Genomic DNA, 19,772 nt, shown 5'->3' with positions numbered 1-19,772 from the left:
TTCATGAAGAATATTGCGATATTGGACGATGCCGCAAATGAACGCATACTTTTGAGAATTCTCAGCGTAAATGTGTTGGACGTAAATATTGTACCCCCTAAATATCCTCCTGATTTTACGTTGGAGGAAACCGTTCAGAAATTTGAAGATTGGTTTAGCACGCCGACATTACTTTCCAACATGCGATGTGAATGTTCCCAGCTCGTGAAAAATGAAACGCTTCGAAGAATTCATATTTAGCAAGTTTATTGCAAATCAATTTGTAGAGTTTGATTTTCGTCTCTGAACTTCACTCTTCACAGGATGCAGATATCCAGAGTAGGTTGCTTTCCAAGCTCGTAGAAACGCTTGTCGTAGATTATCAATTTCTTAAGTACTTAACGCATGACACGGCAATGGTGGAAGTATCCAATTGTTCGAGCGGATCCCTGATATTCTCTTATTAGCTGAACTTTCTGGTATTGATTCTGAAACATGAATATGAATATAACGCATCTTCGAATATATCTTGATCAATAACTGGTTCAGTTTCTTCTTGGAGACGGTAATCATTGATGAATATCGTCAACGGTGAAACCGTCTCTACATAGGATTCACTGCTGCGACGCTTAATCTGATTTGTGTGCGAACCAATTAGCTTTGTTCTGCCATATTAAGCAGTTTGGAATTTGGCGAACATACCAGGCCAAATCAGATGAAGCACACGCAAAACAGCTCTCCATAACGAGCCCACCAAATCGCCAGTTCTTACCAAGCTATATACAAAACGTGTCCGCATCGCATCCGTGTTGCTCAAAATGTACCAGCCTCTTGTAAATCGCGTCCAGGCTTGTGTCAAATCTGACATCTGCAGAAAACGGAAAAAACAGAACAACATCTATCGCTCTCATCTCCTCGAAACATTGGCTCGACTTTTTGCACAAAAAAGCCGCAAAACATTGCTCCATAAAACCATCCAGTCGTACTAATTGTGGAGTTTGCATGTGTGAACAGCAAGAACGCTGGAGTTAGTTAAATAATCGCACCGAAATTTTTGCTGCACTCCGTGTGTTTTCTTCTGCTTTATTGCTGTGTGTGTGTATGCATCGTGGCATGTATGTTGCGTGTGTGTGCACCCGTCAAGTTGACATACCATCTGTGCTCTAGTGGTTCTCCGCACTACTCTCGCGCCTTCCTTTCGGTATCATCCCATACACCGAGCCAGCGGAGTGTGTTTTAACCTTTCTGACATTGAAAATTGTATCACTGTAAAAATTGTACCACTGCGAGTCGGAACTAAACAGCGCGCGGACTGCAATCCGGTGCACACACACGGTTTGCTTCCAAGTTTGGTGCTGGCCAGTGTGGAGCACGGGCACCTGCTGGAGTTCGGTAACACGTACACGTACCAGTGAAGGAAAATAGTGTGAAAGCATTGAGCAAGAGTGCTACCTAGTGGGACGTGGTGAACGAATTTCAAAGCGCAAAAATAGTTTAATCTACTTCATTCAATCGTTCCGTTTGTCCGTTGCTCGTGGTACAACAGCAGTACAAGCGTCAGTGATTCTACATCCTCATCTGTATCGTCGTCGTGGTCGGCCGATTCTACCGGAACCAGTGTTCCTGTCGATGCCGTCACCAGCAGTGAAGTTGACCGGCTTTTACTCAACCTAAACCGATATCGTTTATCGTACTGTGCACCAGCGCGTAAAATAAGCCTCAAAAAAAGGATGGCCAAAGACGAGGAGGATGATCTGTTGCCCGACAAGGATGCGGCAAAAGGATTCTACGCCAAATATGAACCAAAGGAAATTCTCGGCAGGTAAGAAGCGGTGGGAAATTTTTTTTTTCCCCCAAAAGCACACGAGAAACACCATCCACTTCTTACATCATAAATCGATCGTTGTTTGCTCCTGTCGCTTATGGCTAACGCCTTCTACCCAAACTATCCGTGCTGACGTGCCTGGTTATAGTTGAGTAATCAATTTCTTTTGGCAGCGCGATCAATTTATTTCAATTGATCGAAACGCGCTTCTTCACGAACGATTTGGTACGGTGACCAGTTTGTGCGCAACCGGCAACCATGGTAAGGGGCTCGTCAGTAAAATATTCACTGTTCGGTGGGTTTCACCTTTCGCACGTTGCTGACGAAAATGTGCTCAGATTCGCAGCAGGCAGAGATTTTTCACCGTAACCCTGGGGGACCACATTCCAATGCGGTGTAAATATAGGTAACATGCAACAGTTTGGCGTGTTTCTCACGTGTGCTTTATGTTGTGGCGTTGTCCATGGAAACCGTGAAATACACAGCGTTCTTTTGAAGAATTGAATATTCTACCGTTCTTATATGGTCCGCAAGTTGTAAGTAAATGATCAGCTTGGTTTACCGTAAACCTAGCTGCAAATCGGATGGACAAAAACATCGCAATTAAAGCCCTTAGCGCTTTGTCAATAGCCCTGCAGGTTTAATTTGCAGACAAAATAGAGCGTCTTATCAATCAGCCAATCCAGCGGTGATAATATGAAACGATACACTTCTTCCACTGGAGCAGGCAATTCAGCGAACGATTTATTGCGGCAATTGTGTAAATCCACCTGATTCATTGTTTATCTCTCAGCAGTATTGTTGAAGCCCTAGGAGCCCCTACGTCTTACAAACGGGCGGGATCCACATGTTCCGTTCTAAGCATCACGCTTTTCCTGCTTTTGCTAGACCTTGGAAGGGTTGTTAGATCTATGGCTGCGATTCCACGGAACCACCACGAGATAATGGATTGGCCGTGCCTGGGACGTACCCGAACAACGTGCAAACCTAACAATGCAATTCAGTTTTGCTGTTTGTACGAGCTTTGATGGTTTTGTTGACTTGAATTCGCTGCCTACAACGCAAGTGGAACGACGCGGTAAAGGAATGCGCGTCACGATTGACGCGTGTAAGGATGGACACCTTACCACGGCAATGGCCGGTAACTGCCGGTTTTGAAGCACCGAACCGCGACAGACGACGAGTGTGCTAAAATTAATTCTTCAACAATCGGGATTGCTAAAAGTAGGACCAATTCGCACGGGGTGGATACTGGGCATTTCAAAGAAGAAGAACATACAATAAAACAACAGATTTACTTTTTCGCGATGGGTGAAAGAGCAACTTCACCCCCCCCCCCCCCCCCCCCCCCCCCCCAACCCCCAACACCAACTTGTGGCTGTCCCGTTTAAGACATAAGATTCTATTTACGATTAATCTTTCCCGCTCTTCCCGCTCGAGCGTGAAGAACCGTTCCTTGGGACACACTCAAAAGGGATTTAGATGCTTGAGTTAAAAATGCTTTCGATTTCACATGTGTAGTCTTATTCTGGTGCACTTCATTAGCCAGCTAGTTGACTGGTCAGTGTGCCAGTGAAAACAAAAATGTCCTTGTGCTATTGAAATCCCTCTTCGGGAATAGTCGGAACTCGCGTAATGGTTATTTGGTGCTTTGCCGGCTTTACAATCTACTTGTCGTCTAAATCGTCAAAATTGAAAAGGATCTACCACTTCATTTAAACTAGAATTTTTATAAAGTCAGTAATGTTTTGCGATAATGTCCTACGAAATATAGAAACTATCCCAAGAACGATTTTACTTTTTAAAAAAATCACTATATCCCAATATCCCCAAAAGATGATGAAATACTTCCCCCAACCCAAACTATTTCCAATTGCTACGTTATTCTCGATCGTCTGACGCCATGATGTCGCGGTACGGTTTGACGTGCCCCCAAGAAAGCGAGCTACCGGTGTGTTTGTGTGCACACAATGCCACAATTAAGCTTCGGCGCATGTGTGTGCGCCGGGGGGGTTATTGTGCTATTTTTATAACAACCAAACTCAAACCACTCTGCTTTTCGATCGCGATCTTCGATCTGATCTGATCTGAGATCTGATCGCGATTTTGAGCGATCAGTGTAGCGTAGAAATGTAAACACGATCAGCTACATCGTATCGTTGCTTTTTTTTCGTTACATTTTTTTGCGCCATGATAGCGAAGACCCTTCAAATGAATCGCTTCGGAAAGAGTGTAACGTGAGCGTAGTCACGGGACTACAACGACGATCCCGGCAGAAAAGCATTCCAACTCTTGACACGCGCCAGCGCACCAACTCGTAATCGCGCGCGCGCGCGAAAGAGATGCCCGTATGACACAGAAAAGCGTGTGAGCAAGAGAGCGCGACTCGATGTCGCCATCGATCATTACTGCGCCGTTTGTGCCATTTGCGCGTGGATGAATGAACCAGTTGGTGATGCCCTTCCTCGAGATGGCCCCCACACGAGTCTGTCCCAACGTGGAGGGGGCTCGTTTGGTCGACACGTAACAACTGCAACGCTTGCAGTAAAACGGCAACTTGCTTCCGGACTCAACTAGACGCTACGCGTGCGTGTGTAAATTGGATTTACCAGCCCCCTTCCGAGGTATGATGATCTTCTGAGATATAGGCGATGGAGATCTGCAGTGATTGTCTGGCTGGATGCAGGGTTCAACTAAATTTTGGCCCAACTAAATGCGCACTGCAAGGGAAATTCTTGACTATCGAATCGTTAACCGCATCGTGGAGTGTGATCTAACGCGCGTCAATTGAAAATTGGACGTGATTTGTTGACCGACGGTAGAGGATGTTAATTTGCATGATCAACTGGTGGCAGGAGAAGTTTGTTGATGCTACTCGTCAATGAGTAAATTAGATTGTTCGTCTGTCCAGCTTTTCGTGCGCTATCTTGTGACTAGTCGTTGATTACGTTTTACCAGAGGAACAATGGCGATGGCCCTAGTTGCTCGAATTAATTCACGGCAAGATGTTAACTAAGGTTTGCGCTCGTCCCCGAAAAGGCGTTACAAAGATCCCCGATAATCTGCTGATCGTATGACATACGACACATACGTCACACGTGCCACATGTCTAGACTCTTTTTACTCGTCAGAATAAATTAACGCACCGATCTAATGATGTCTATCATAAACCCATTACCTGCTGTCATCAATATTGAGCAGCAATCTGTCGATTGCATATGTAACTAGCAACATCTGTCTGCTCTCGCATTCTACAGAGGCATCAGCTCAACGGTACGGCGATGCATCGAGAAGGAAACGGGCAAGGAATTTGCGGCAAAGATCATCGATCTCGGTGCAGCAGAAACGGGTGATTCCAACCACATGCTGGAAGCAACCCGACAGGAAATACAAATTCTGCGACAAGTTATGGGACACAAGTTTATCAGTAAGTGTAGATTCGCACGTGTAGCGTGTCGTTCTCGTTCTTTTATTCAATAATTCAATTGTTTTTCTTTTTCTTCTCCAGTCGAACTGCAGGATGTGTTCGAATCGGATGCCTTCATTTTCCTGGTGTTTGAACTGTGCCGACAGGGAGAACTATTCGACTACCTTACGTCGGTAGTAACATTGTCGGAGAAAAAGTCCCGGTACATTATGCGGCAAATTTTCGAAGGTGTCGATTACATACATTCGAAGAACATAGTCCATCGCGATTTAAAACCGGAAAACATACTGCTCGATGATAATCTCAACGTTAAGATCACAGATTTCGGGTTCGCCCGGGTGTTAAAAGAGACCGAAAAGCTGTACGGTGTGTATGAGTGTATTTGGGAGCGCAACTGTGACGGTTTTGCATTAACAACGTTTAACAAATTTCCATATCCCAAACAGATCTCTGCGGTACTCCGGGCTACTTGGCGCCGGAAACATTAAAGTGTAACATGTTCGAGGATGCACCTGGTTACTCGAAGGAAGTGGACATGTAACTATCCTCGAGTTTTGTACAGCCGAAAGTTTCCTCCACTTATCATTTGACTGTTTCCTTATCTTTTTGTTTTCTTTTATACTTCCCGGGCACAGATGGGCTTGTGGCGTGATAATGTTCACACTACTTGTAGGCTGTCCCCCGTTCTGGCACCGCAAACAGATGGTAATGCTACGTAACATAATGGAAGGCAAATATAGTTTCACGTCCCCAGAGTGGGCCGATATTTCAGGTGAGTATTGAGTAGCTGATCGATTAAAAAAGTAAATAAACGACGCTAAAGCATGATGCTCTTACTTCGCAGAGGATCCAAAGGACCTGATTCGCAAATGTCTGGTGGTAGATCCATCGAAGCGAATTACAGTGACGGAAGCACTGAAACATCCCTTCTTCAACACAGTAGTAAGTAGGATAGCTTGCCGATGGCTAGTTTTCGATTCGTACGCGCTGTGTGGCTTTGGAATTGAATTCTTGAATCGTTTCCATTGCTTTCACTAGCCATTCCCTTGCATTTTGTTTATTTTTTCGGCACATGTTGTGCAGTTTTTGTAAATATTTTCTTGGTTTTTAGTTTGTTCTTCTTTCCTTCCTTTATAATTGGTTGCTTTACCTTCTGTACACACACCACAAAAGTTTGTTTCACTCGATTGAAATGCATTACGATCGTCGGTGAACGGTGAACGGTGATAGAGCGATGGGAATGGAAATCGGCATTTAAACCTAGAGAAAGGCTACGGTGCGGCACATAATGAAGCGATAGCATTGGTATAGCTTGACGAAAGTTGTCGCGTGATCTGCTCATGGTGGTGAAAACGATTTAAAAATAACCCGTACTGCGATCCGTACGGTGATACGCGTGTAAGTTGATACGCAAACGCATTATTCAGTTCTGTTTGTTCTTTTCTAAATTGTCTCCCGTGATCATCTTGCTCGCGACCGCGTTTGCGATTGACGTAGGGCACTGGGCGCATCTGTTTACTACTGGCAGTTTGATATTGCAATGTGCGCAGCTTATTTGTAAAATATGAAGCGCGTTATGCGAGACAGCCATCTCCGAACCGCCTGGCAGATAACGTTAGTAATGAATCATTTATAGATCGTTTTCGATTAAGCTATACTGATGCTACACATTCGTTCGCCTTCCGTGCAAAACACTAACACTAGCTCCAGTTTAGAAGCTATCTAACCAATGCGTTATAATTCGAACATTCAAAGCAAATATTAACCATATCCTTTTTGTTATTTTTTTTTTACTTCTTCTTATTTTTATACTCACTATACATTGATTGACGGATTTGCAAAAATCGTGGAAACCTTCCAAATGTGTTGGAACGTTTTTGCAATACAAAACACACGCGCACCAACATATTGCACACAACTATGTGCAACGGTTCAATCTGTTGCGTGGTGCACACAAAAACAATGGACTATATCCATGCACGGCAACCCACCAACCCGCTGGAACATCATGGCTCTTCCTGGCAATGCGCATCATGCGCCACCCTACCGACATCATCTTCTAAATTCATCTCTCACTATCAAAATGGTTATGGCACGCAACCCCTTCTTTCCTATGCGGATCGATCATCCCGATTCGGTTGCGAAAAATAACAAACACGTGTATCGAACGATAATCGGGGCAAAACGATACAAAATCAAAAAACCGTGTTCCTGCTACTGTCCGGTAATTTGTTGGACAAATGTAACGCCGATAATGACACGGTGATTGGGTAATCGGTCCACCCTACCAAACACCAAATTCGGCCTGGGATGTGTACGGTTATATAGCTTTTCGAGCAAGACATTGGACCTCTGAAACGGAGCCTTTCGGTTAAATCGAGACGCTTCAGTCGCATTGCTGATCTGGCACTGGTAACGTTGATATACAGTTTTATTATGTTTTACCATTTTGTTCGTTGCGTGTTTCGCTGTTTGTCTTTCTTTTTGTTACGTGTTTATGTTTTGTTCATTCGTTCTTTATGTTCATGTTATACGTCACATTTGGTTTCAAATATTTCTAGTACGTTTTGTCTCCGGCATTCAAACGGCGCCGTTTCTAAGTAACGTGTTTTTATTATTTATTATTGTGGTGATTTTCAATTACATGTTCAAAATAATATTTAACTTTCAATGCACCATCAAACATCACCATCGTTTTATTCCAAGCTAAAGCTATTCCATGCCGGAATTATTTTTCTGTTTCAATTTGATCTCCATAATGACCGAACGTTCAACAACCCAGAGATTGGCGGAGCAATTTTCGCATTTGTCCATCATATGGTTGCATGAAGTTTCTCATATCATCGCTAATTTGGTCTCTATTGTGACGTGTGCCTAGCTAATGTTCGTAGCAACTTTCCTGCAGGTCAGTCGACTATTGAATACGATTGAAGATGGAGGAAGTAAATAGTAGTTCGCATGGAGATAGCATTTTCCAGTACTTGTACAATTGTTTTCAAATGGAAATAGTGAATTAAGTGCATTAGATCGAAAATTTGGCCTCAGTAAAACGATGGTGATTTTGTTGTTTTTTTGATTTCGTATTATTTTATTATCTCATTTTGTTTTAATCGTGCTTTCGTTTTGGTTTAGCTTACACAAAATTACAAGACAACAAGCGAAAAGACCTTTTCAATGCATCAAATGTGTATCTATTTATTGGCGGTCGATACTGACAATCGTTTCTTTTTTTTCATACTTGTCTTCCAGAACCCCACGGAAAATGTACGACTAGCAATCAAAATTGAAGCGTAAAATTTTTGAATACTAATTTTAGTACTATTGATCACTCAGTGATTATCGCTTACGCAGTAGCTATGCCCTGGTTTTTGCTAAGGGAAAACGTTTTTGGTAGTGCTGACCAGAAAGGAAAATTTCAAAAATCAAGTGGAGGTTTTTGTAGATTTTTTAGTCTATTAAATGAACGTTTTTCCGCCAGGGCAAAAAGCGCTTTTTGCTAATTTGGCTTATGTGTACTTCTCTCGACGGTCCATCGCTAAGTGTGTGGTTAGGGTGCACGTACATGTATGCAATGATTCTTTTTTTTATTTCGATTTATTGTGAAGAGATTTCAACCTAAAATTGTCCAGTGTGACAGAAAAACTAAAACTCGCATACATTAAAGGCGTGATAAACTCAGCACACAACTCGGCGAAATTATGTCGAAAGAAGTCATACATTTGTTTCAGCGATTCTGTTGACATCTTCACTTGCTATCGTGCTTTCCACCGTTGGCGTCGGTTAACATAGTTGCTAGTGTGCCGCTTTAAATAACAAACGCTTTATTTATGCATAGAAAATGAAATTATAAATTACTCTAAAAGCCCCCATACTCTTATCCCAATTTATCCGCACTGTATACTGTACCCGTCTGTTCGTCGAAAGGACGTGGCATTTGTTGTGACTATTAAACAGTTTGTTTCCGTCTTCTTTCCATCATCCACTAACCAATTTCGATCTACACTCGTCCGTTGTGAGAAAACGCATGTTTTTAACAATCGCAAATTGTAATCGTCCATATTAGTTTTTAGAGTCATTTGTATGGGAAGAAGATGAATTTCGCAAAATAAGAGCACATCATGCACATTGTATGGAAAGCGCATTACATTGAACCACCGTGACTATTCATCAATACAATTATTTCTTTTCTATCCCAGGTAGCATGTAGGGCATTGAAACTAACTTGTATTACCAAGCGAGTAAAGGTAGACTTTTTCTTATTTGCTTCTATTATGCTTACGATCGTAGAGCATAATAGTTTGTTCGCTATTTGAACACACTGGCTACAGTAAACTACCACAGAGCAGCAAACACTTTCAGACGAACAACACTACATGTGTATTACGGGTGTGTTTTCGATAGTAAGGCTAGTGAACAATTGTCTGTTGGTACATTTACGGTCGATTATAATTGATCGACACACACATACATACACATGCCACTGAAGACTATATACCAAATAGGGATTGGGATTTTCAAATACTTTCACAGCAAAAAACCTTCATGTATGTATTGTTCAATAGTTATGATGTAAAGTGATCGATATGTTTCCATTTTGTTTTTTTTTAATTATAATTTAATTACAAATGAAGTAAATGTTAGATGTGATCTGAGCGTTTCATTTGGAGGCTGGTGCATTGGGGCAATATTATGGTTTTCACTGTGTTACATTTAAATAGTTACATTCTTCACACATTTGTACATACACATTTCATATGCTTATAAAGTATTAGATTTGTTAACATACCAAAAAGAGAGAGAGAGAGACAATTCACATTTCGGACTATTGATAGATATGGCAAATTAAAAAAAATCTTTACGGCATATTAGTTTTCCCCATTGTACATAAAGGTGTTAAAACATGACTGATAATTTTACCAGTAGAAGAATATCTAAATAAGAATTAAATTGTGTTTGCAAGTCTTGTTATCCATATTATGCATTACATGTCCACTTGCTAAACTATCAGTCGTGTATAGGCATCTTCAGAAAAAATAAACTGCCCTCCTGTATCAACGTATATGCACCAAAAGATAAAAAAAGCGTAATACTAGCTTAGCTTGTGCCAATCCTTCAATAAGCACCGGTTTTTTATTGTGTGATGTATCTGTGTTTGCATAAATTTATGAAGGCAATATATTTGGCTTTGTTTGTTTGCTGAATCATACCCAGTGTAGGCATATCCTTAAGGGTTGGTTGGACATAGTACTGTGTTTTTTTAAAAAAAAAGCTTTTTTCCCCGGTGCATACATAAATACACGATTGTGGGTGTACATTAGGGCTTACCAAACGTTTGTAAAAGTGCTGTGTTGAAGTGATGGTGTTCGTTTTTCTACCGTTTTGTTGTAATGTTGTAACACACCGGCAATATAGAAGCTTTAACTACCCGTACAAAAAAAAACACCACAGAGTATCAAAATTGTGTAACGATCGTACCAAATTTGCCTATCTATCTATCTCTCTCTTTTTTTCTCTTCTATTACCCTTTTCTTTCTTCATTCGCAGGCTACAGTTTACCAAACCAAACAATCAGAATCCTTTAACTCAAACAATACTCATCATTTGTGCTCTTGTTTCACGAATATCCTCTCTTGTTACATCCATGTAAATTGCTACATTCTACTGTATTACGTTCGAATGGACGGGCAGAATCGTGTAGAGCGATATTAACGGATTGATTTATTTCTTTCTCTTTTCTCTTTCTCTTTCTTTCTCTCATGTTCTCTTTTTCTTAATTAAACTTGTCCAAACATATTTCATCTAAACCATTTAATAAAAAAATGAATCATTACAAACCTTCGTACCATTCCATTTCCATTAATGTTACAATCTTTCGCTAAATTCATTTACTATCTCATACTTGCAAAATAATTATCCCCCCCAAAACGTATTTAACCCGCGCTTTTTTTTATTTTCCCCCCAAAAATTCCACTTTCGTTCAATTTTGCATCCAATCCCTGACAAAACAACCAACGTCCCCATCTACTTTTTGTTCTCTTTCGCGTCACTGAACACACTTACAGTTACGTAAGCAAAGTCAGTTCAACGCTAGGAAAAAGTTTCAGTTTGCTATACTGTGCGTACGCGCTATGATCCGGATCAAGAGGCTACGGTACACGCCGGAACCGCTGCGTGTCGAGGATGCTCTAAGAGACCCGTATCGCGTCAAAGTGCTGCGCAAGGTAAGTTGCTGATGCAACCTCAAGACAATGAGTGAATAATTTAAAATTCTACCGTACCTCTTTCCTTTCCAACAGGTCATCGATGGATGTGCATTTCGAGTGTACGGCCACTGGGTCAAGAAGGGCGAAGGCCAAAACCGGGCTGCCTTGTTCGAGAATACGCCTCGATGCGAGGTTTATAATCTTTATATCAACAGCCTTAATCGATAGGCTGTAGACAAGGATGTCGTCAGCTGAGAATCGTTTGCAGCCAAAGACCGAATGATCGGCGTAAGGCTAGATTCTGTGGCGCACTGCGTTAGACACACAGCAATACACACTTACACACACACTACCCGTTGGGAAATCGGGTAATTGTACACAGAACGTTTGGCAGCATTAGGAAAAAGGATCATTCAAATCGCAAAATGCGATTATTTCAAAATGCTAAACGCTGCTGCAATAAGTTCGAATAAGCAATGATAGGGTAGCGTACGAATATAACGTGTAGGAATTTATCGCTGCAACAGTCGCGATATAAGGATCAGTTTCAACCAAACACCTACTTAGACGTTTATCCACTTTCATCCATGTTATGATTCCTGTTTCATCTCATCTGCGCTTGTACGTGTGCTGTAATGGAGTCAGCCGTTTTTTTAGACTAGTAAATTAAGCGGATGGATATCCGTAATCCTACTGTGGTTGGCTGCAGAAATTGCAGCAGGACTGGAATATGAAAGCAGTGAGCGATCATGGACAGAACAAATAGAAGCAATGAACGCGAGATGAAGGTTCACGTGATTATGCTGTAAAAAGAGGCGGAAGGATCTGCTTCTGGAGGACGATATTAAGTTTTGGCCCTTTTTGTTTTCCTTTTTTATACAACCATAGCTATGTACACTACTGTTAATAATAATTAAGCATAGTAATATACATATGAACTATATCAAATGAATATTGTGTACGTTCCTTTCATAGATTTTTAAGCCTTAAAACAAATTTCAATTTATCTATTTTTTATCCCAAAATTATATTATTTACATAATCAGAATTTTACCTACATTATTATTCGTTTTGGACGCACTAAACGAGTTTTACATATTAGAATTTAGAACAGCGGCACCGTGAAGAGGTACAAACAGAAAAAATCTTCTACACACTGGATAACGTTAAATTATACTAAAAGCACACACTTCCTCTCGATCTCGTAAGCGTCACGCTTGTAACGATAACGCAATGTAACGTTTCTTCCAAGACACAAACCGTAAAGCAGCGTAACGCCTTTCTGCAGATTCATGCGCTGCCCAGGTAGGGAAACGTTCCTTGGGTTGTTTTGCACCATCGATCCGTGCGTTCGGTTTATCTCAAGATCCCGTCCTGCTCCGATCAAAGTTCTCTCTTCTGTCAGCCGGAACGAGTGTGTACCGTGTTTGTTGTTATTATTTCCACCGTTCCGTCACTGTTACCGTGAGTTATACGTGCTTTTTCACGTACGTTGCGTATCGTGAAGCGGTTTGTAAAGTTTTTTAGAAAGAAAAAGCCCATTTGCACCATTTGCCAGTGCCGAGCGCATTGAACGCAGTTCACGCTTACGATACTACGCTTGTTCGGGGACGACATGCGCTGGTTGATCAATGCTAAACGTAGTGACAGACCGCACAGGAACGTAATACGACAATGGGAATACGTGAAGATCCGTGTGTTCTTTGTACGATTCTTTGTAAAAGTTGGAAAATTTTGCCCGAAACATCCAGAGAAGTGTTGAAAATTGATTGGATGAAAAATGTGTGGAATGTGCCGATCGACCGTCTCGCTCGCACTCGCATACTCTTAGCATGGATGGAGCAGCGAACGCCAATGTGACTGTGTGCGTGAAAAGGAAACGTGTCCGAAAGGTTTCCATATGTCGTCGAGTGCTGTTTATTTTAGTAGTATAGTGTTATCCTGTTTTGGGAAATGAATATATTGGATCCCTGCTACGAGCTACTACTGTCGATCGGTATGAAATCGTCCCCTTGATCATGGTACGATCGGATGCTGTTTGCTTCTGCTGCTGCTGCTGATCGACCATTGTGTGTAGTGGTGTGATTCCATAGAAACCCCCTTCGGCGTACAGGTGTCCGTTAGTGTGTAATAGTGTGCGTGCAATGCTGGTAGAACGTGTTTGTGGCGTTTTTTTTGTTGCTCTGCCAGTTGCTTTCCTGCTCCTTCGTAACGATAAACCGCACAGCGCGAGAAAGCGAGAGGGAGAGCGCCGGAAAATAGTTTTTCAAAGGGTTTTTTTTTGTTGTTGTGTGTGCTGTATAGTCATGAATTCAAATGGAGTGTTAAATATCCGAAAAATACTATCAATTTCTTCTACACTAAACGAAACGGTAAAAAGGACGGTCCCGTCGCTACCACGGTCAAAATAAACACGTTGACGACAGCAACCGAATGGACACGAAAGATTCGCCAAGCAGAAGAACTGTCCCATTCACGTTCCATCACTGACTTTGATCGACGCACATCTGCTGTCGCTTGGTTGCTTCCACTCAGGTATGTTTTGTACGCAATAGTGACTAGATGATTCGTGTCCGATACAGGTGGATTGATCCATTACGGAGCTTCTGCAGAATCCGCGCATGAACGTTTGACGCTTAAAAACAACCAAGCGTAATTGCGGTTGGTTAAGTTGATGAAAAGTGTGGCTTAAAGTTTGATAATTAGTAAGTGTTGTGTGTTAACAAGAAGCGAAACAATATTGTAACTTAGTTCCAACAGTGGAATTGTCTTGAAGAAGTCTTGACAAACGGTACGCTGTGTTGATGCAAAGAAGTAGGCTACAGAAGTCGGTGAACGTCCCGTGATTTGAGGGCAAAATCTTGTGCTGCAGCACACGAAGACCGAACAGAGCGGAGGAATCCGCCGGAAGGCATGGGAACCGCCGTGCTCTCCGATGTGAAAGATTCAAGTGTACTCCTATCTGTCGATGTTCAAGATAACGAAACGTTCCCGCCGCAGTGCGTCGAGAAGAAGGTGACAAGTGTGCGTTTCTGGTGCGCGCGCTGCAACGGGACGGATCGTAGGGGCTACCGTTCAAAAGTACCAACGCCCGGTGAGTTGGTGTTAGTGTCAATGCACTCCCTGTACTGAAGTACTTCGTGGGTTCGTGCATCCTCCAGCCTCACAGCGCCTCCGGTATGTTCATCGCAAACCCACTTTGGCGATCGACAGACGATAGATCGATTCCGGTTCATCATCATCGTGCTCATTGTCAACGTCGTCGTCGTCGTCGTCGTCGTCGACGACGGCTTCCTCCCGTTTTTGCGAAGCCTCCGCACGGTAGCAAACGAACGAGGGGCCCGCTCAACTCGGAGAGAAGAAGAGATTTTTATCAGCAACCGAAGAATGCAAGCGGCTGCCAGTTGCTGCCTAGATTAGCATGCAGATGAGCATCTGGAGCTGACGGCACAAAAAACGTAACCGGTAAGCAAACAGTTTAACAGATCTCTCAAACCCGCACCCCCGGCCCTTCAGCGAGGAAGTTTGTTCGTTTGAAAACGAAAGACTTCAATGCCGGTGGTTCGTATACCGGTCGCTTCCGTATGAACAAGCGACGAACCTTTTTTTTTGTTTTGTTTTGCTTATTGTGCATGAAAGCAAAAAGATCTCTCGTGATCTTTTAGCTGTGTTTTTTTTCTTTTTTCCTCAACTTCTCGTGAAAGTATTTGCAGGATTGTAATGATTAGTATTTAAATGACTTTCAAGCAAATTCCGACTCCGCTCGGAAGCGCGAGACACCTTTTTCCCTCATTTCGTTCCGGTGTGTCTTACGATCAACTTACGATCATTTATCAAATGTTGTGGTGGTTGTAGTAGCAAGTTGTTGTTTTTTTTTTTTTTGCTATTTCCTTTCCTAGCTTTAATGTGAAATGATTTACAATCATAGAACAGCAATTGCGTCTTTTCGGTTGGCGCTCGTTCTCGGGGCTGCTGGGCTTTTCTGTTGTGAGCGAGGACTTGTTTCGAACAGGGCGCGAGAATCGGATGATTTATGCGGATGCTTTCGCCCCTCTTGCACCTTCTGGCCTAGGTCGAGGAAGGTAAAGGCAAATCTTCTCCAGAATCTCGGTTGGCATTAAATCAAATGACAAAAAGGGCACAAAAATAGCAAACTCCAACACTCCCTCCCTACCTCCCCGTGCGCCGCGCGGTGCTTTGGTGCGAAGAAAACTGTACCGAACAGGTGCACCAAAGGCGAGAATGGCTGCGTTTGGGTTTTTTGTTTTTCCTCCCCGGTGTCAGACACGTATAAAAAAACGGGAGCTTATGCGATAGGTTACAAATGGCAGCGGCTGAAGGGGGCAATTTATATTGGTTTCTATTATTAGAATTATTTCCAGCTCATTTAGCGCTGTCATCGACTAGTAGCTGCTGCTCGTTAAATGTTCTGCATTATGCTTTTGTACAGAAATGATTTCGAATATTTGTTATCTAACCACACAAGTGTGTTTTTTTTTCGTCCGAACGAGAGTAATTGCTGACCATTAGTCATTATTCGTTTCATAATGCGTTCATCGACGTTCGAAGCACATTCCGCTAATGATTTTTTTTTGCCCATCGATTATCTTACTTCGAGTAGATATTATTGATTTGGTGTAATGACATGCTATGAGTTAGTAGCGGGAATATAATCGTATTATATTTTTACCTAAATGAAAATGATTCATTATCGCTTTCTATAACGCTTACAACTGCAGTTTTCAATTTGGCTCTATGAGCCATTTATGAGGATCATGTTTTATCTTAATGATCTTTATAATACCAGTAAATACCAGCAAAGTATGAACCCGAAACCGTTCTATCTGGAAGCTATATTTTGGCTTTAGTTTCAGCATCAAATCGAATCAGCTCCCGTCTATAATCCTTCGCAAAACGCTCCATTCTTGACGCTCCTCATTTCTCACAGGGTGCTGTGACTTCCCATTTTTTTTTCTTTCGATAGGATGCCCAGTTCCGTTTGTACCGCGCAGCATTCGAACGCGAGCGGCGCGTTTTGTCGCACGGTAGTTTTTGGCCGAAGTTTTCAACCGGATACTAAAAGGCACCGAAACAAAACAACGACAGAAAAGCTGTATGTAAATTGAATACAGCGCTTTAGCCGCTTGTAATGCGATGACAAGTAATAAACCCGCTGGAACGCGCCTGGTCGTAAAAATCCTTCATCTTTCTCGACCGCTTTTTACCCGTTTGATTTGCTTGTTGTTGTTTTCTCTCTCTTTTTTTGGTGGCTTAGCTTTACTTTCAATCTGTTCCCACCAAAAAACCAAACGAGGAAGATAGAGGAACACGAGAGCTTCGGTTTTGAATGCCAGGAAAATGTTTGCTTCGTTGATAGCGATCAACGGTTGGTTCGGTAGCATGGTTATGTTTCCAGTTTTGCCTAAACGACCTAAGCTCAATCAACCTATTCTACCGAATTCTTACCCTTAAAACTGTATTCCAACCATTCCCGCTAAACGATTCACCGAATGTGTTTTCAACACGTTTTTCGTGCAAAAGTGCAAAATGGAACTGCGATTCCCGAATCGAAAGTGGTGTGCCTTTGTTTTTTGGGACAATCGTCAATATTGTTAAAATTGATCAGGTGTTCATGATCATTATCGTCTTTTAATCGTCTACGCCTTCGGGCGGGGGGAGGCGTCCTCAGGTACCCGGCCCCATTTTTATGACCACTTGTTCCGGGTGTTTGAATTCGTAAATAAATTCCTGCCCAATGCAGTCCGAAGAACCACAGCTATCGAAAACGAACCGAACGCGCACCACGGGAAGCTCTCCCCGAAGGCTATTAAAAGTGGCTGGCGCGCTGTGATCCACGGATCATTGAAAGAAAGGCCATTAGAGAAAGAGATCCAAAACAAAAAAAAATCAATGCTTCGAACGACATAACGCCCGCGTTTCGATACATCCCGGACTTGCGTGTCTACTGCTACTGCCGAACTTGGGCAGCTTGCCGATCCCGGTGGTCCAGGGCTTACGGTTGCCATTGCCCGCGAGGGTGAATTTTTTTTTGGGGAAAATGAAACTCGCCTAACGTAGCAAGCGCGCCTCCAGTGGTGTGGTTTTTCCATCTTCCATGGACAACCTTTTTTGCTAGGTGGAGACACTTCACGTCTCGGAGTCTGCGGACGGGGTCTGCCCCATAAAGTTGAGGCCCGGCCGCGCACCGACAGCTTGTCTAAACATAATCGAAGCCCGTGAAAAGTAGAATTTACGATTATGATCCGTTCCGTTCGCTGTCCCTGGGAACATTTCGCCTCTCGCGGGGTGGTTTTTGGTTTCTGTTTCTGTGAACTACCGAAAAATCATAATCTGCTGCTAATGAGGCTGTAGGGAAAGAAGAAAATGTCTGCCTTAGCGGTGGTGAAAAAACGCGGTCAAGTACATTCCACCCAACCTGTCGCGAACTAGTGTGGTTGACGCCAAAATTCCAACAATTCTTCTCTATGTTAAGAAGAACCAAGAAAATAGAAAACCTTCCCTCGCTGCAAAAGATAATAGTTTTGCAATAGAACACATTTGGTTTTTTCATAATTTACAATAATTCACCAAATTCACCAAATTCACTTTTAAAAATGGGAACTTTATGCACCGTTCATGTAATTCCACACGTAAGCAGTAGGAAAAATAAACGTTTTTTGGTATTATTAAAATACCCACATAAAACTCAAACCCCTCCCCTCCCCCCTTCCCCTTCGCTGCAGCTCAGGGGAGATAAATCTTTCCGTTTGCAAATGCTCGAGCATCATTCGCGTACGGGTGCCAACCCGAGACGGATTAAGTTTCACAGCTGCTTTAAGCTTACTACGGCTTACGGGTTCTTCGTATTTTCCTGTCGCGTACGAGCTCCCCCTCTCTCTCTCCCTCAAAAAAGGCACCCCCAAACAAATGGCCCGAATGGCAATGGGCAGCAGGCAACGGTTAGGCATTACGAAGCTTTTATGCGAAAATAATGACCCCATCGGGAATGCTTCACGCGCTCGATCGAGGGTGGCGGAGCGCATTGGTCAATCCGACATGCTTAGCTTTGATGCTTTCGTTCGTTTCGTTCTTTTCATTGCATGCAAAAAAAACCCCCCTAGCCCCGCGTTAGGGTTAGAGGTTACCGAGTGGCGGCAAAGGCGTTACTTTCTGTTTTTGGCTCTGTGTGTGAATCGTGATGATGAATATTGATATAAAGTGTGTGTGTGTGTTGCCGCAGTAGCTGCCCGCAGTTCGACCTGACGGGTGGTTGATTAAATATGGCTAAGGTTGGTGGTACTTTCGCCACCCTCCTCCCCCCTTCCCCCCCTTCTTTTTTTTTCTCTTCTTCCCTATCGATCCCTTCAGAAAAAGGATGCTTTCGGAATACCGAAAAACGTGTTTGCGTGAAAACATAAAAAACCCTTTAAAAGGAAATTCAAAAGGGCCCTTTGGGGTTCAATTAGATTATGTTACGAACGTTAGATAAATAGCAATACCACAGCTTTTATCTTTTTTTTCCTTCCCCGCCAGTTTGCGATTAGTAGCAAAATATATAAATGATGTGCTACCGGCATTACGCGTGCGAGGTAGAAACGAGTTTACCCAACCAGACACCTCATCCATCACGTATCGTAAGGTTAGAGATCCAATCCAGGCAAACAGGGTTGGCCTTCTTACGTTGCACAATGATTCATCTCAAATTTTGAAACCACACGCGATTTATGGTGTTCGAGTGTCATGTCACGCTCGGTGGTTCAACTGCTTCGACACATGTTTTCGATAGGCAAAGAAAAACAAAACCACGGACCGCATGCTTTCCTGTGATGGGAGGGAAAATCTGCCGCAACCTTTACCTTATCGGTTCCCCCTTTTTTTGAAGAGCGGACGCAATTGTCCAACAGAGAAAACGAAGAGAAAGAACGAGAGAGAGAGAGCCGAGAGGTCGAGCATACTTGACATGATTTACATATTTGCCAAGTGGACACACGGGGAGAACGGCGTGTATATGTTTTTGTTCCGCGTACGGTAGTGAGTGTTTTCATTTTAATTTTCTGCACACCATCCACACACTTTTCTAGCCTCGGGGTGCGTTGTTTGTTTGCTCACCGTTTTCCTTTTTTTGCAACTTGGAGCGACCGTCCTGCTGCCTGTGCTTCACCATTCTCGATCGATGGTAGCAGCGAGCGGTTATGCTGGGTGCTGCTGGCCCCCCGTTCAGTTTGTAAAGTGCGTGATCTCCACGTGAGTGAACAGACGATGGTGTGCGATCATTTCATCGCAAGTGTAAGTAAACGCTTCTGTCGGATGGTTCGAAGTGTGTCCCTCTCGGCATTAC

At 42.9% G+C, this 19,772-nt stretch overlaps 2 protein-coding genes across 9 annotated transcripts in view; both read left to right on the top strand.

The window, feature by feature from the left end:
- The first annotated feature begins 831 nt into the window (after positions 1-831).
- On the top strand, positions 832-12,386 carry LOC125761058 (phosphorylase b kinase gamma catalytic chain, skeletal muscle/heart isoform). 6 transcript variants are annotated; one of them, XM_049421843.1, is made up of 10 exons: positions 832-1,801; positions 5,062-5,231; positions 5,313-5,597; positions 5,678-5,768; positions 5,867-6,003; positions 6,076-6,173; positions 7,560-7,643; positions 10,776-10,874; positions 11,294-11,452; positions 11,528-12,386. In XM_049421843.1, the coding sequence occupies exons 1-10, from the start codon at positions 1,710-1,712 to the stop codon at positions 11,660-11,662; spliced, it is 1,350 nt and encodes a 449-aa protein (XP_049277800.1). In that variant the 5' UTR covers positions 832-1,709; the 3' UTR covers positions 11,663-12,386. The 6 variants fall into 6 exon arrangements, with proteins under 6 accessions (XP_049277800.1, XP_049277801.1, XP_049277802.1 ...); XM_049421844.1 differs by lacking the exon at positions 10,776-10,874 and adding an exon at positions 9,428-9,475; XM_049421845.1 differs by lacking the exon at positions 10,776-10,874 and adding an exon at positions 8,481-8,495.
- A 109-nt stretch (positions 12,387-12,495) lies between these two features.
- LOC125761048 (tetratricopeptide repeat protein 28) overlaps positions 12,496-19,772 on the top strand; it is a 115,763-nt gene continuing 108,486 nt past the window's right edge. Inside the window, exon 1 of one of the 3 annotated variants that reach the window (XM_049421813.1) lies at positions 12,496-12,898. The gene's annotated coding sequence lies outside the window, so the exon portion shown is untranslated. Of the gene's footprint in view, positions 12,944-19,772 lie in introns of all 3 variants that reach the window. The other 2 variants (XM_049421815.1, XM_049421814.1) reach the window with 2 other exon arrangements.

This window comes from Anopheles funestus, chromosome 2RL, assembly GCF_943734845.2.
Source record: "Anopheles funestus chromosome 2RL, idAnoFuneDA-416_04, whole genome shotgun sequence".
Classification (NCBI taxonomy): Eukaryota; Metazoa; Arthropoda; class Insecta; order Diptera; family Culicidae; genus Anopheles; species Anopheles funestus.
Note: the sequence above shows the minus strand (reverse complement) of the source record. Positions and strands in the feature narration are given on the sequence as shown.

Coding starts and splice junctions, on each gene's coding strand:
- LOC125761058 (XM_049421843.1), top strand. CDS start 1,710: ATGGCCAAAGACGAGGAGGATGATCTGTTGCCCGACAAGGATGCGGCA. Junction 6,004..6,075: donor AGAGTGGGCCGATATTTCAG/GTGAGTATTGAG, acceptor CTTACTTCGCAG/AGGATCCAAAGGACCTGATT. Junction 7,644..10,775: donor GCATTGCTGATCTGGCACTG/GTAACGTTGATA, acceptor CTTCATTCGCAG/GCTACAGTTTACCAAACCAA.